Source organism: Oncorhynchus keta, chromosome 23, assembly GCF_023373465.1.
Source record: "Oncorhynchus keta strain PuntledgeMale-10-30-2019 chromosome 23, Oket_V2, whole genome shotgun sequence".
Lineage (NCBI taxonomy): Eukaryota > Metazoa > Chordata > Actinopteri > Salmoniformes > Salmonidae > Oncorhynchus > Oncorhynchus keta.
In genome coordinates this window covers 9,400,645-9,417,179 of record NC_068443.1, presented here as the reverse complement: position 1 = coordinate 9,417,179, position 16,535 = coordinate 9,400,645, and the positions used below count along the sequence as shown (strand labels likewise).

The following is a 16,535-nucleotide window of genomic DNA, read 5'->3' as shown; positions in this document are numbered from 1 at the left end:
CCCTCCATCACCCCTAGACTCTCAGCTGGCACATTGAGGAGGTGACTGGATCGGAAGAGCTCGCCAGCACTGTGTGTGTGCGTGTGGTGTGTGTGGTGTGTGTGGACACAGGATCATTCATTATGTACCCGAACACTTCATTCCTGCAATAACACATTAGGGCTACTATGGACACCCGGCCGGCAGAGAGAGGAGATGAGCAGTAAGCTGCCTGCCGCTGACAGACAGACGGACGGGCGGGCAGACGGACAGAGAGGGAGATAAACTACAACCGAACAGCCTCTCCTGTCCCGATGTCCCGAGGATGGGCATTATGTTGGAAATAACAACATATTCTCTCTCTCTGTGTTGTGGAGTATGGAAGATGTTTGCTTCTGCCACCTAGTGCACCGTAGAGACCTAACAGCTCTGTGTGTGAGGACCGACGCTGGAGACAGGGAGTGAACATGTAATATCCAACGGACACAAACAGAATACGGACATCAAACAAAACAATAACAGCATCTGGACAAGGGAAACGTAACCGACAATAATGCTGACACGGGGAACCAACTGAGGAACAGATAGATATAGAGGGACAAATCAACAAACGTGAAGGAGTCAAGTCCAATGAGCGCAGATGCGCGTAATGATGGTGACAGGTGTGCGTAATGATGGTGACAGATGCGCGTAATGATGGTGACAGGTGTGCGTAATGATGGTGACAGATGCGCGTAATGATGGTGACAGATGCGCGTAATGATGGTGACAGATGCGCGTAATGATGGTGACAGGTGTGCGTAATGAAGGGCAGCCTGGCGCCCTCGAGCGCCAGAGAGGGGAAGCGGGAGCAGACGTGACACTGGCTCCCAGCCAGCCCTGTCAGACAGGCAGACAATTGACAGATACAGGGTCGTACTTATTAGGTCTCAAAGATTTTAAACATTTTACAATGGAAAAATTAAATATCTGGTTGACCCTCCCTGTTTTGTTTCAGTCAGTTTTCTTCCCTAAGGAATATGATCCTGCTGTCACAGACGCAGATGTCGTGTGATAGAAGGGGAAGGTATGTCAACAATGAGCTCTGATAAGCAGCACGAAGAGAGACAATGGCGTGGAACATTGTGGTAGATTACCAGCTACAGCCAAGGGCCAAAACATTACCAGCAAAACCACTGATAGCCCACATAACACACATCTCTCTCACGTTGTAATCATAACTCAGTGTGTTGTGGAGTATGGAAGATGCTCGTGTCTGCCACCTGGTGTTACATAGAGACCTAACAGCTCTGTGTAGTCTTCAATTAATTGCCGAGCCTAAATGATAACACGAAGAGAACGTATTGAATCAGAACTAAATCTGCACCCCAATATCACCCTATTCCCAATATAGTGTACTACATAGGGAATAGACTACCATTAGGGACACAGACATAGTGAAAAAGCCTTTTCAAATTTGTGAGTCTACTAAATCCAATGCTGTCAGTCCCCTGTAGTGGTGTTTCAGTTTGAAGAGTGTGCAGAGTGGGTATGGGAGACTGAAGCACTGTTGTATGGAGGTGTCCCAAATAGGGCTCTGGTCAAAAGTACTGCACTATATGGAGAAATAGGGTGCCATTTGTGATGCAATCACCACATATGTTTTCTCCTGCTACCCAGCACGAGGACTCAGACTTTAAATATTTAATGAGACAATTGGTGGTGAAATGTAAACGAGGCTTGCAGCTGGAGGAATTACACCGTGGCCCTGTGTATGTGACCGGATGAAATGCAGTCCCGACTCCTTCTAGACGCTGTGCAATTACCAGCACATTTATCCACTCACTGATCCACTCTCCCTGGGTCCCAGTCCTGTACAAATTGCTGTGTGCATGAGTGTGTGTGTGTGTGTGTGTGTGTGTGTGTGTGTGTGTGTGTGTGTGTGTGTGTGTGTGTGTGTGTGTGTGTGTGTGTGTGTGTGTGTGTGTGTGTGTGTGTGTGTGTGTGTGTGTGTGTGTGTGTGTGTGTGTGTGTGTGTGTGTGTGTGTGTGTGTGTGTGTGTGTGTGTGTGTGTGTGTGTGTGTGTGTGTGTGTGTGTGTGTGTGTGTGTGTGTGTGTGTGTGTGTGTGTGTGTGTGTGTGTGTGTGTGTGTGTGTGTGTGTGTGTGTGTGTGTGTGTGTGTGTGTGTGTGTGTGTGTGTGTGTGTGTGTGTGTGTGTGTGTGTGTGTGTGTGTGTGTGTGTGTGTGTGTGTGTGTGTGTGTGTGTGTGTGTGTGTGTGTGTGCTTGTCTCTGTGTGCGTTTGTCTGAGCAGTGTATGGCCAGCAGAGACATGCCCTGCAGTAATACTCTCTACTACTCTCACTGTTCATCAAGAAACTTGTTTTTTTGCTATGTTGTGCATTAATGAATACAACCTTTCTCTCTATCCTTTCTTGCTCTCTCTCCCTTCTTGCTCTCTCTCTTCTCTCTCTCTCTCTCTCTCTCTCTCCCTTATCTTTGTCCCTTGTCTCTCTCTCCCCTTTCTTTCTCTCTTGCTCTCTCTCTCTCTCTCCCTTCTCTCTCGCTCCTTTCTTGCTCTCTCTCTCTTGCTCTCCCTTGCTCTCTCTCCGTTCTCTCTCTCCGTTCTCTCTCGCTCCTTTCTTTCTCTCTCTCTCTTCCGCTCTCTCGCCCCCTTTTCATTCTCTCTCTCCCCCTCTCTCCTCGTCTCACAAACTGACAGTGAGATAACAGGATGACGAGGAATCTGCTGAATAATGAAACACAGTCATCAAGCCCCTGCTCCTGGAGACCACATGTGCTCCTCCCCATTGGTCTTGGTCAAAAATAGTGCACTATATAGGGAATAGGATGCCTTTTGTGACACAGTCAGACTGTGGCTGGATATCAAGGTGTTCCGTTGACAATATGCACTATTCTGATGGGTATTTCATTGTTTTTCTAGCGTCATCCAAGACAGTACAACATGAATTCAACACAAAGCTGTCTTTCAGACTGTCCATAAGGACATAATTGATGCAGTCACCTGGATGCCTTTAGACCGACTTATACCTGTTTTACTGTGGTCGGGCATTCTGGACAAACTCAGGTTCTATAGGTCAGTCTCCTACAAACATCAAGCAGAGTGAAATACTATAGGTCAGTCTCCTACAAACATCAAGCAGAGTGAAATACTATAGGTCAGTCTCCTACAGCCATCATGCAGAGTGACATACTATATAGGCCAGTCTCCTACAAACATCAAGCAGAGTGAAATACTGTAGGTCAGTCTCCTACAGCCATCAAGCAGAGTGACATACTATAGGTCAGTCTCCTACAAACATCATGCAGAGTGACATACTATAGGTCAGTCTCCTACAGCCATCATGCAGAGTGACATACTATATAGGCCAGTCTCCTACAGCCATCAAGCAGAGTGACTTACTATAGGTCAGTCTCCTACAGCCATCAAGCAGAGTGACATACTATATAGGTCAGTCTCTTACAGCCATCAAGCAGAGTGACATACTATATAGGTCAGTCTCCTACAGCCATCATGCAGAGTGACTTACTATAGGTCAGTCTCCTACAGCCATCAAGCAGAGTGAAATACTATAGGTCAGTCTCCTACAAACATCATGCAGAGTGACATACTATATAGGCCGGTCTCCTACAGCCATCAAGCAGAGTGACTTACTATAGGTCAGTCTCCTACAGCCATCAAGCAGAGTGAAATACTATATAGGTCAGTCTCCTACAGCCATCAAGCAGAGTGACATACTATATAGGTCAGTCTCTTACAGCCATCAAGCCGAGTGACATACTATATAGGTCAGTCTCTTACAGCCATCAAGCAGAGTGACATACTATATAGGTCAGTCTCCTACAGCCATCAAGCAGAGTGAAATACTATAGGTCAGTCTCCTACAAACATCATGCAGAGTGACATACTATATAGGCCAGTCTCCTACAGCCATCAAGCAGAGTGACTTACTATAGGTCAGTCTCCTACAGCCATCAAGCAGAGTGAAATACTATAGGTCAGTCTCCTACAAACATCATGCAGAGTGACATACTATAGGTCAGTCTCCTACAGCCATCATGCAGAGTGACTTACTATATAGGTCAGTCTCCTACAGCCATCATGCAGAGTGACTTACTATATAGGTCAGTCTCCTACAGCCATCAAGCCGAGTGACATACTATATAGGTCAGTCTCTTACAGCCATCAAGCAGAGTGACATACTATATAGGTCAGTCTCCTACAGCCATCAAGCAGAGTGACATACTATATAGGTCAGTCTCCTACAGCCATCATGCAGAGTGACATACTATAGGTCAGTCTCCTACAGCCATCAAGCAGAGTGAAATACTATAGGTCAGTCTCCTACAAACATCATGCAGAGTGACATACTATAGGTCAGTCTCCTACAAACATCATGCAGAGTGACATACTATAGGTCAGTCTCCTACAGCCATCATGCAGAGTGACTTACTATATAGGTCAGTCTCCTACAGCCATCAAGCAGAGTGACTTACTATAGGTCAGTCTCCTACAGCCATCAAGCAGAGTGACTTACTATATAGGTCAGTCTCCTACAGCCATCAAGCAGAGTGACATACTATATAGGTCAGTCTCTTACAGCCATCAAGCCGAGTGACATACTATATAGGTCAGTCTCCTACAGCCATCAAGCAGAGTGACTTACTATAGGTCAGTCTCCTACAGCCATCATGCAGAGTGACTTACTATAGGTCAGTCTCCTACAGCCATCAAGCAGAGTGACTTACTATATAGATCAGTCTCCTACAGCCATCATGCAGAAAGACATACAGCGGCCATAGAGTAAGGGAATAGATTCCCATTGTCTCTCTATCCCCATAGAGATTCCAAAATAGTTGGGAAGAGATGTTTGACGTACCGGTTCCATGGCACATGGTTTATGAACTGACAAGCAAAACTACACCGGACTCAAAACTTGGATTTTTTTTTCATTTAAATTATTATACAAAATGTAATGTTGTTTGAATGGGGGATACAATCTTCCCAGCTCTGCAGATTCTGCTGTGAGGAGTCATAACTGAGCCCTCCCTGTGCTTCCCCTCACAACCTGAACAGGAGTAGCTGGTTGTTCCATAACTGAGCCCTCCCTGTGCTTCCCCTCACAACCTGAACAGGAGTAGCTGGTTGTTCCATAACTGAGCCCTCCCTGTGCTTCCCCTCACAACCTGAAAAGGAGTAGCTGGTTGTTCCATAACTGAGCCCTCCCTGTGCTTCCCCTCACAACCTGAACAGGAGTAGCTGGTTGTTCCATAACTGAGCCCTCCCTGTGCTTCCCCTCACAACCTGAACAGGAGTAGCTGGTTGTTCCATAACTGAGCCCTCCCTGTGCTTCCCCTCACAACCTGAACAGGAGTAGCTGGTTGTTCCATAACTGAGCCCTCCCTGTGCTTCCCCTCACAACCTGAACAGGAGTAGCTGGTTGTTCCATAACTGAGCCCTCCCTGTGCTTCCCCTCACAACCTGAACAGGAGTAGCTGGTTGTTCCAGAACTGAGGCCTCCCTGTGCTTCCCCTCACAACCTGAACAGGAGTAGCTGGTTGTTCCAGAACTGAGCCCTCCCTGTGCTTCCCCTCACAACCTGAACAGGAGTAGCTGGTTGTTCCATAACTGAGCCCTCCCTGTGCTTCCCCTCACAACCTGAACAGGAGTAGCTGGTTGTTCCATAACTGAGCCCTCCCTGTGCTTCCCCTCACAACCTGAACAGGAGTAGCTGGTTGTTCCATAACTGAGCCCTCCCTGTGCTTCCCCTCACAACCTGAACAGGAGTAGCTGGTTGTTTCATAACTGAGCCCTCCCTGTGCTTCCCCTCACAACCTGAACAGGAGTAGCTGGTTGTTCCATAACTGAGCCCTCCCTGTGCTTCCCCTCACAACCTGAAACCTGCCATGGAAAAGGGGAACGGCACGGCTGTCAATATTTTGGTCTTGAAATTAAACTGGTATACTTTTTTATTTATCACAGATTTGCTGATTTGTAAACAATTAATTCATAAAGGATTTGCTTGTGAGTTAGCTGAAAATTATATTTAAACCATTAGTTATGAGTGCAAAAGATTTGGTTTAATTTGAAGTTATACATTTGAAGTTAATTCTGCTGGAGTTTACATTATATGGAACAGGCTGGCTTGACGGGTCCTCCTTATTACGTCGGACCCTGCAAACAAAATGTTGTCACGTCTTAGTCATTCTGATGAGTTTCGTGTAATAACTCGTGTGATGTAACTTTGCATTGGGTCTCTTGACGTTTATTCGAATGCAAGTCCATATGTAACATGTGGTTCTGTTTATGCTACTGTAACAGTATAACTTTAGTCCGTCCTCTCGCCGGGCTCGAACCAGGGACCCTCTGCACACATCAACAACAGTCACCCACAAAGCATCGTTTTACCCATCGCTCCAGAAGTTCAATCAGTATTTATTGTGTCTCCTTCAGTAGTGTGGTCTTCCTACAGTATGTTCTTGTTCCAAGTTGCTGCACGTTGATTTCCAGGAAGTACCCAAACCTGCCAGAGTACTTGAAGGACAGAGTGGTCTACAATATATCAGAGAACAGGAAAGAAAACCTCTATCTCCCCGTCGCTCTGCCTGGGGACTCCATGGACAAGTACACTCTGGCTAAGCTATATACAGACAGTTCATTACACACGGACTAAACTATAGCCAGACACCTCAGTTCAGTTATCGACTCAACGGAAAGAGGGAAAGTATTAAAGTAAGACGTATGGACATAACATCTCTCATCCACAAGAGGGCATATTTCCACAACCAAGGAGAGCTATTATAAAGAAATCAAGGCTCATGTAGGCTACAGCTGCCATCTTGGATCATGTTGCATCAGCTATGGAAGGAACACAGCTCTCCAACCTTCAGTGTGAACTGAACCCCTAAAGGAACATCACTGAAGTTTTGAAATGTCTGACTGTCTGATTCATAAAGATCAGAAAACGACATTTTCACACCGCACCTTCAACTGTGTTTATGAGGGGTGAGTAGCCTACTAGAAATGTACATGTTTAAAAATGTGTTGGATGTACAAGAATTACACACTAACACATTTTATTGTGATGTATTCGAATTGTAATCAGATTGTAACATGTTAAAATGCATCCCACTCCAGCTTTCATAAACATGAAAAAGCAAGCTTGGAGTACATTTTAGAGCATGTTTATTTTTTATATTTTTTACTACAGTTCAAATGTATTGGAAACAGGTTAGGACATGATAGAATTGCAAACGGAATGTGTGATTTTTCAGGTAGGGTAAAGCCAACCCTTAAGGTGCGCCTCCTGTAGAAAACTGGGACAAAAGAAACTGGACTGACATTGAGCATTTGTGGGCCACAAAGAGTCAAAAGAAAAACAGACATTTCAACCTGAAGTAAGTGAACTAGTTTTAATATCTTGTTGAAAAGAAGAAGGTAAGGAAGTGCTGCTATGATACAGTAGATCTTTGTAAATAGAAGGTGTCTTTGGTTAATTGGTCGTCTAATAACATACTTCATATAATTAAAACGCTTTTATTGTTACAGCTTGTTAAATGGAACAAACATTTAAAAACATCTTGCATGGATATTTTTTCTCCATTGAACATACCAATGAAGGCATTTTAATTTTATTAAAAGTTCCTTGGTCCTCCTTTTGTATTTCTTAATTCTTAACTGTCAAATACTCCTATACTCCAAATATACGTGTTATCTAATATACAGGGTATCGTCGGACGGGGCCACAGTATCTCCCGACCCCTCCTGTCTCAGCTTCCAGTATTTATGCTGCAATAGTTTATGTCGGGGGGATAGGGTCAGTCTATTATATCTGGAGTACTTCTCCTGTCTTATCCGGTGTCTTGTGTGAATTTAAATATGCTTTCTCTAATTCTCTCTCTCTCTCTCTCTTTCTTTCTTTCTTTCTTTCTTTCTTTCTTTCTCTCACTCGCTCTCTCTCGAAGGACCGGAGCCCTAGGACCATGCCTCAGGACTACCTGGCCTGATAACTCCTAGCTGTCCCCAGTCCACCTGGTCGTGCAGCTGCTCCAGTTTCAACTGTTCTGCCTGTGGCTATGGAACCCTGACCTGTTCACCGGACGTGCTACCTGTCCCAGACCTGCTGTTTTTAACTGTCTAGAGACAGCAGGAGAGGTAGAGATACTCTTAATGATCGGCTATGAAAAGCCAACAGACATTTACTCCTGAGGTGCTGACCTGTTGCACCCTCGACAACCACTGTGATTATTATTATTTGACCCTGTTGGTCATTTATGAACATTTGAACATCTTGGCCATGTTCTGTTATCATCTCCACCTGGCACAGCCAGAAGAGGACTGGCCACCCCTCATAGCCTGGTTCCTCTCTAGGTTTCTTCTTATGTTCTGGCCTTTCTAGGGAGTTTATCCTTGCCACCATGCTTCTACACCTGCATTGCTTGCTGTTTGGGGTTTTAGGCTGGGTTTCTGTACAGCACTTTGTGACATCAGCTGATGTAAGGAGGGCTTTATAAATACATTTGATTTGATCTATTGCATGGGCATATAATTGCAGAACCTTACGGATTGTTTCCCTAGTAGACAACCAGTGAAGAGACAGATGACTGAGGTGTGACCTTTCCTGAGAGCAAAATGGAGTCGTCTGATTACAGTAAGTTAGACTTGGATATGGTGAGACTATACAGAACTATACTAATACACTACTAAAGCTACAGTCAATCCTGAGGTTATATGTAAGTTTATAACAGAGTTTCGGGAAGAGAGCTTTAAGCTTCCCTGCAAACAATGAGTCGTTAGGACGTCCCCGGGACATCACAAAATGGTCTCCTAAAGTCGCCAGGACGTTGTGTTATGGTCTCCTAGAAGATTTGTCTAGTTCCCGGTTGGTCCCGGGGACATCCCCAAGAATGTTTTTAGGATGTTCTTGGGACGTTGTGTCATGGACCCTGGAGGTTTTATCTAGTTCCCGGTTTGTCCCGGGGACGTACTCTTGGGACGTTGTGTCATGGTCCCCTGGAGGTTTTGTCTAGTTCCCACTTTGTCCCTGGGACGTACTCTTGGGACGTTGTGTCATGGTTGGGACGTTGTGTCATGGTTGGGACGTTGTGTCATCGTCCCCTGGACCCAAGAAGGTCCTGAAACCAGGAATTACACAAAGGGCCCAGAGAGAATGTTCCCTTGGGACAATCACGTGACGACTTCAGGACTAGTTAAAGGAAAGTCATGAGAACGTCGTAAATCAAAATCATCAAATCAAATGTATTTATATAGCCCTTCATACATCAGCTGATATCTCAAAGTGCTGTAAATCAAATCAAATGTATTTATATAGCCCTTCATACATCAGCTGATATCTCAAAGTGTTGTAAATCAAATCAAATGTATTTATATAGCCCTTCATACATCAGCTGATATCTCAAAGTGTTGTAAATCAAATCAAATGTATTTATATAGCCCTTCATACATCAGCTGATATCTCAAAGTGTTGTAAATCAAATCAAATGTATTTATATAGCCCTTCATACATCAGCTGATATCTCAAAGTGTTGTAAATCAAATCAAATGTATTTATATAGCCCTTCATACATCAGCTGATATCTCAAAGTGTTGTAAATCAACTCAAATGTATTTATATAGCCCTTCATACATCAGCTGATATCTCAAAGTGTTGTAAATCAAATCAAATGTATTTATATAGCCCTTCATACATCAGCTGATATCTCAAAGTGTTGTAAATCAACTCAAATGTATTTATATAGCCCTTCATACATCAGCTGATATCTCAAAGTGTTGTAAATCAAATCAAATGTATTTATATAGCCCTTCATACATCAGCTGATATCTCAAAGTGTTGTAAATCAAATCAAATGTATTTATATAGCCCTTCATACATCAGCTGATATCTCAAAGTGTTGTAAATCAAATCAAATGTATTTATATAGCCCTTCGTACATCAGCTGATATCTCAAAGTGTTGTAAATCAAATCAAATGTATTTATATAGCCCTTCCTACATCAGCTGATATCTCAAAGTGTTGTAAATCAAATCAAATGTATTTATATAGCCCTTCCTACATCAGCTGATATCTCAAAGTGTTGTAAATCAAATCAAATGTATTTATATAGCCCTTCATACATCAGCTGATATCTCAAAGTGTTGTAAATCAAATCAAATGTATTTATATAGCCCTTCGTACATCAGCTGATATCTCAAAGTGTTGTAAATCAAATCAAATGTATTTATATAGCCCTTCCTACATCAGCTGATATCTCAAAGTGTTGTAAATCAAATTAAATGTATTTATATAGCCCTTCGTACATCAGCTGATATCTCAAAGTGTTGTAAATCAAATCAAATGTATTTATATAGCCCTTCATACATCAGCTGATATCTCAAAGTGCTGTAAATCAAATCAAATGTATTTATATAGCCCTTCGTACATCAGCTGATATCTCAAAGTGCTGTAAATCAAATCAAATGTATTTATATAGCCCTTCATACATCAGCTGATATCTCAAAGTGCTGTACAAAAACCCAGCCTAAAACCCCAAACAGCAAGCAATGCAGGTGTAGAAGCCCGGTAAATAGGTCCTGACATAGTCCTTAGTGACGTCCTGGGTCCATCTAAACCTTGGTTCACTACCTGAAGCTGCCCCCACCAGCAGGAGGCCCAGCACAACCTTGGGGGGTTGGCCCTGCCAGCAGGCTAAGTCCAACCCCGATCCACAACTATCACCCACGCCAAAACCCTCAAATACCAAACTCTACCAACTGCTAGCAGCAAAACCCGTGTATTGTGTGTAGTCTGCTGTTTATTATACCATATCACTTGATTGTGTTTATTGGGTCTCCTAACTGTGACATGTCAAAGTAGTAGCCTACAGTACCATCTTGTGGTCAGCTATTGAACTGAGCAGAATTATGATGCTGCAGTCTTCCCTTATCGTTTTTTTGCAAGGGACATGCATGTAACCTACTCATGTAACCAAGATGATAATCAACCAAGATGACATGTGCCATTTAGAACCTTTTTAACAGGCAGTTCGATCCGGCGGTTATTTTAAACTAATTTCAAATTAAATTAAACCTATACATTTTATTTGGCATATTGTATAAAATGGGAAATTGCAAGTTTGTAAAATGTTGTTGACCTCAAACACCTAATTTAAGAATGATTAAGCTACTAATATGTTGTTTTACAATTTTAGGAACTCTTAAAAATATGCTCTACCGGGCAGTTGAGGAATGCTATTAAGTCAACGCCAGTGATAATGTCTGTGCAAATACAAAAATCCTTTCAAATCCATATAATTAGTTACTGTCTGTCTGTTATCTTCAAAGTGTTTCACAATATCATTCAGTACATGTAATTGTACTTGTATTTTAAGCATATAAACTGTAACTGCATTAATTTATATGCATTTGAATATTTATATTTTGACACACAAATGTATCATATTTGATATCCATCCTCATGTATCCTATCTTCCATTAAAGGTACAGTAAATGAAGAAGACAAAGTCATTTTTTAGATTTAAAAAGTCTATGCCAATTCCAATCCAAAATGTGTATACTCTTAATTGGTCAACTCAACCTGGCTGGCTGAGATGCATCGTGGTTGAGTTGCATGCAATGCATTATCTATCAAAGCAATGCTAACAAAAATTCATTTACTGAGACTAAATCCAGATATTTTGCAGAAAGAAAAAAAATCCAGATATTTTTTATTCTTCTTGCTGTGCCAGTTAAAGTGTAAATAATTTGTATAGTCTTGATAATAATGAAGTTTAACCTGTGCCCTCCATAGATGCTGAGTTGGTGGATGAACACAGGTCCCAGCTCATTCAGAGGGTCACCATGGTGATGCCTATAGCTGATGAGCTGCTCGCTGAAGGCATGATTCATAAAGAGATGTACTCCAACATCAGTGCTGCCAGGACTAATCAGGACAAAATGAGGGAGCTCTTTAAAGCCCTCCACTCTGGAGGAAACAAAGTGAAATCTGCCTTTCTCTCCACACTGAGGGAGAATGAACCTAATCTGGTCCAGGATTTGGGTGAGTGAGGATGTACACAGACATGTAATCTTGAGAGACAGTTTGTAGAGGAAAAGGTGAAACTGACTGTTGTGTTTTAACATTTTCAATGGATTATTAGGTTGTAGTCAGAGTCTGCCACAACAATATCTTGTGTGAAAACTTGTACTGTAATAACACTTTAATGTGAGGTATTTATTCATTATTTGTATAATTTACATAGAATTCCACATCAAACAAGGAGATCAACAAGGTAAGCCATGTCTTTTCCACCTATGTAAATATCAACATTAATATGATTCAAATAATATGATTTAAACATTGTTTGTTTTCAACAGAAAAATGTGTAAAATTATGAATTGACTTTCTGTTATCGTATCAACATGTAGCGAACAAAAGCACAGCAACCCTAAAGTACAAGGAATTCATCAGAGGTGAATATGCCACAGTGCAGGAGTACAACTCTCTCCCTGGAGAACATGTGAAGCTAGATGATCGCTACACTGAGCCCCTGATCATCCAGAAACACCGTCAGCAGAGAGAGAGAGAGGAGGAGATCCGCTCCAGAGGACAGAACTTTCATCAAGTCATGGACCAGAGGGACAGCGAGGCCTACAAGAGTACCAAAGTGGAGCGGCTGTTTGATCCAGACGAGCACGGAGACATTCAGAGAACAGTGATACTGCAGGGCCACTCTGGAACTGGCAAGTCATTTACCAGTCAGAAGATCATGTCTGACTGGGCCTTTGGAAGACTTTACGAAGACCGATTTGACTTTGTTTTTCACCTGAGGTGCAAAGAACTGAACCAGGCCACTGGGAGAAAAAGTCTGATGGATCTGCTTAACTACGATCAGAGTTCATCATCAATGATCAAGCAGGTCCTTCACCAGTCTCCTGAGAGGGTTCTATTCCTGGTAGACGGCTTTGATGAGCTCAAATTCTCACTTGATGTACCTAAAGACTCCCTTCCCAGGGACCCGTGGACACAATGCTCCCCCGAAGTGACACTGAGTGGCCTGATATGGAAACATATCTTACCCGAGTCCTTTCTGCTTGTCACCACCAGATCCACAGCGTTGGACAAACTAAAAGAAGTGGTCAAACATCCAGTGAGATACGCTGAGATATTGGGCTTTTCGGAAGAAGGCGTGAAGGTCTACTTTGAGAAGTTCTTCAAACAGAAGAAACACTCACATCAAGCCTATGACTTTGTTAGGGAAAATGAAACCCTTTTCACCGCATGTTTCATTCCAGTCATCTGCTGGATCATTTGCACGGTTTATAGGGAGCAGTTTGATGAAGGCACAGAGATGATACAATCACTGGAGACCACCACCTCCATCTTTGTTGAATTTGTTGACACTCTGTTGAAGCACCACTGTCAGGATTTAGGTCAGTCAGCTCTTACTATCCTCCAAGGACTAGGCAAGCTGGCAGAACAGGGAATGGAAGAGCAGCAGGTGTCATTTGACCATGATAGTGTGTCACAGACAGTGTCAGATCCTTCCAAAGTCCCCTTCTTGTGTAAGTTTCTCCAAAAGAAAAGAGTAAGTCAGACCACTATGTACAGCTTCATGCACCTCAGCTTCCAGGAGTTTTTCACAGCCCTCTCATACATGTCACTGGGTGATGAGGAAGCTCAGGGGAAAGTTAGAGAGCTACTTTCTAAGGTTCGACATGGACTGCAACACTTTCACCTCCTGCCCATTGTTCAATTTCTCTTTGGCATCTTAAACAAGGAAGTTGCAAAACGACTGGAGGAAAAACACATCTCTTGTTCTCAAGGAATTTGGACCCAGCTCAAACATTTTATTCTGGAAGTCATTGAAAAAGGAAAGGAGGATCAAATCGTTAGACATACAATGCAGCTTTTCACATTTCATTGTCTATATGAGCTCCATGCAGATGATTTTGTTAAAGAATCCATGGAAACATACACAGACATTAATATGTCAGGAAGTCCCCTGAAGAAAACAGACTGTTGGGTGTTGATGTATTGTCTTCAGCACTGCAAGTCTATCGAATGTCTTGAACTGAGTGGGTGCAACTTAACTGCAGAGAACATGAAAATCCTTCTGCCAGCGTTGCAGAAATGTAAAGCTCTTGTGTGAGTATTGTCGCTTGTCCCTTTAATGTAGATAGCCTATTTTTACCAATGTTTTTGATTTGGAATAAATAATGTAAACTGCATTATGCTCAGTTTCTCCTGCAAGCTCCTCAATGGAGCCAAGGGAGATAATTTCCATAATGGATATTTAAGTAATAAACCATGAGAACCCAGGGATTATCGTGTGATAACTCCCGAACCAAGGGATGTTCTTCGGCCGAGGGCGAAACCAAAATCAATGGCATCTAGCTAGCTAGCACAGGTTTAATGATGATGAGACATGAACTTAAATATATAATTATTTAATAAATCATTTATAAATAGGCAAAATCCAGCTGATTGCCAAGTTAATAATATAGTCATGGAAGATTGCTAGGCAAGTGTTACTTCTCCTTAGCTTTAGTTAGCTAGCTAGCTAGCTAGCATACACACGATCACATCAAGCAGCTGAAATGACGACAAAACTATGTGCATTTTCATTTGTTTTACCTCGTCACGCTCATATGTATTGCACGGGGGAGGTAACAAATAAATGCAACATGTTGGTTAGGCACACAGCAAGGTTTATGTTATTAACCCCAGCTGTACCAAACCAGGCAAGAAGCATGTGGAAATTATGTCTAGAAACGCTTTCCTGGGGGGGATTAAGTTTATGAATGCCTGTCTGGGCTACAGGAAAGTGGATGCACATTGATACTTTAAATGGAATTAAGGCATCATGGCGTTTTGTGGGAATTAATGTGAATAATTCCCTGCTATCAACCAATCAGCAGCCAGGATTCAAACAACCTGTAATATATATATATATATTACAATTTTAACTCTTCGATTAATTCTTTCTGACATATCAGTCACTTCATGTTTTTTTGGGACACTGTTTGTAGGTTGCAGGTGGACGACCTAGCCGATGATGATTTAGATGGTCTGTTGACAGCGCTGGGAGAAGGAAAGAGTTTGGAGCTGGAGTAAGAATCACATGATCTTTACTGTAACATCAAACCTTATTCACCATAAACAGTTTTCCAGTTTAATGTACTGCATCTCTACATCAACAACCTCAGACCAATTCATACCAATTATATGAATAATCATTTCTCAATAACTTTTCTACCATCAGTCTACTACTTTGAAACAACATTATTCAAACCACACTAGTCTGTTATTAGTGATGGTTCACACAAACCTTCAACAAATATCCTTCATTAAGTTTGATAATCAGATTCATATATGTGTTTGATAAATAAATATTACATTTACTATTCATGTTTCTGTTACTCTCTGGATGTTTTTAGAGGGACTGTTTATGTTTCTCTCTTTTAAAATGGTGTTTTCTTTGCCTAACTCCAATTTGTCTGTATTTTTCAGTCTGCGTAACACCAACTTCTCTGATGAGAAAGTACAGGACTTGCTTGTTGCTCTGACTAAACACAAACCCCGAAACATTGACATTGGAGTGAAGTCCATCACCAGCAATACAGCTGACAAATTCATGTCCCTCATCAATAAGGCACATGCAGACTTGGATCTGATAAAGTAAGTCTGAACTTTAATTTTAGCTCCCAATCAACTGATTATATATCATACAATATTAAATTGAATTGATTGTCTTTGAAAACAGCAGGCAGCAGAATGCCTCAAGTTACCGATCAAAAGTTTTGTGTCACTTAGAAATGTCCTTGTTTTCGAAAGAAAAGCAAAATTTTTTGCCCATTAAAATAACATCAAATTGATCAGAAATACAGTGTAGACATTGTTAATGTTGTAAATTACTATTGTAGCTGGAAACGGCAGATTTTTAATGGAATATCTACATAGGCGTACAAAGGCGCATTATCAGCAATCATCACTCCTGTGTTCCAATGGCATGTTGTGTTAGCAATCCAAGTTTATAATTTTAAAAGGCTGATTGATCATTAGAAAACCCTTTTGCAATCATTGTTAGCACAGCTGAAAACTGTTGGTCTGATTAAAGAAGCAAAAAAAACGGGTCGTCTTTAGACCAGTTGAGTATCTGGAGCATCAGCATTTGTGTATTCGATTACAGGCTCAAAATGGCCAGAAACAAAATACTTTCTTCTGAAACTCGTCAGTCTATCCTTCTTCTGAGAAATGAAGGCTATTCCATGCGAAAAATTAACCAGAAACTGAACATCTGTTGACAATACAGCCCAGCCCTGAATGAGCATGTACTGTATGATGCAATATTTCCTTTCCTGTTGAGCTTTTCCACACTTTGCTTCATAAGACATTATACAACCTTGATCATAATGCTATATATGAACGTGGTCATTCTTATGAAAGCATTTGTAAACCTATGCACTTGCCTTGCAAGTTTTACCTACTCTGACATGTGATATGTGGTTGTCGCAACTAGTGTGAATGTACTAGCTGTCAGTGGCTCTGGATAAGAGCTT

At 41.9% G+C, this 16,535-nt stretch overlaps 1 protein-coding gene across 1 annotated transcript in view; it reads left to right on the top strand.

Annotated features, from left to right (window-relative positions):
* Positions 1-6,443: 6,443 nt before the first annotated feature.
* LOC118372773 (uncharacterized) overlaps positions 6,444-16,535 on the top strand; it is a 39,546-nt gene continuing 29,454 nt past the window's right edge. Inside the window, 9 exon segments of the mRNA XM_052477398.1 lie at positions 6,444-6,983; positions 7,253-7,375; positions 7,943-8,132; positions 8,556-8,628; positions 11,785-12,033; positions 12,236-12,265; positions 12,402-14,121; positions 15,006-15,086; positions 15,487-15,654. Of these exon segments, the coding sequence (XP_052333358.1) occupies positions 8,610-8,628; positions 11,785-12,033; positions 12,236-12,265; positions 12,402-14,121; positions 15,006-15,086; positions 15,487-15,654 (2,267 nt within the window). The 5' untranslated portion in view covers positions 6,444-6,983; positions 7,253-7,375; positions 7,943-8,132; positions 8,556-8,609.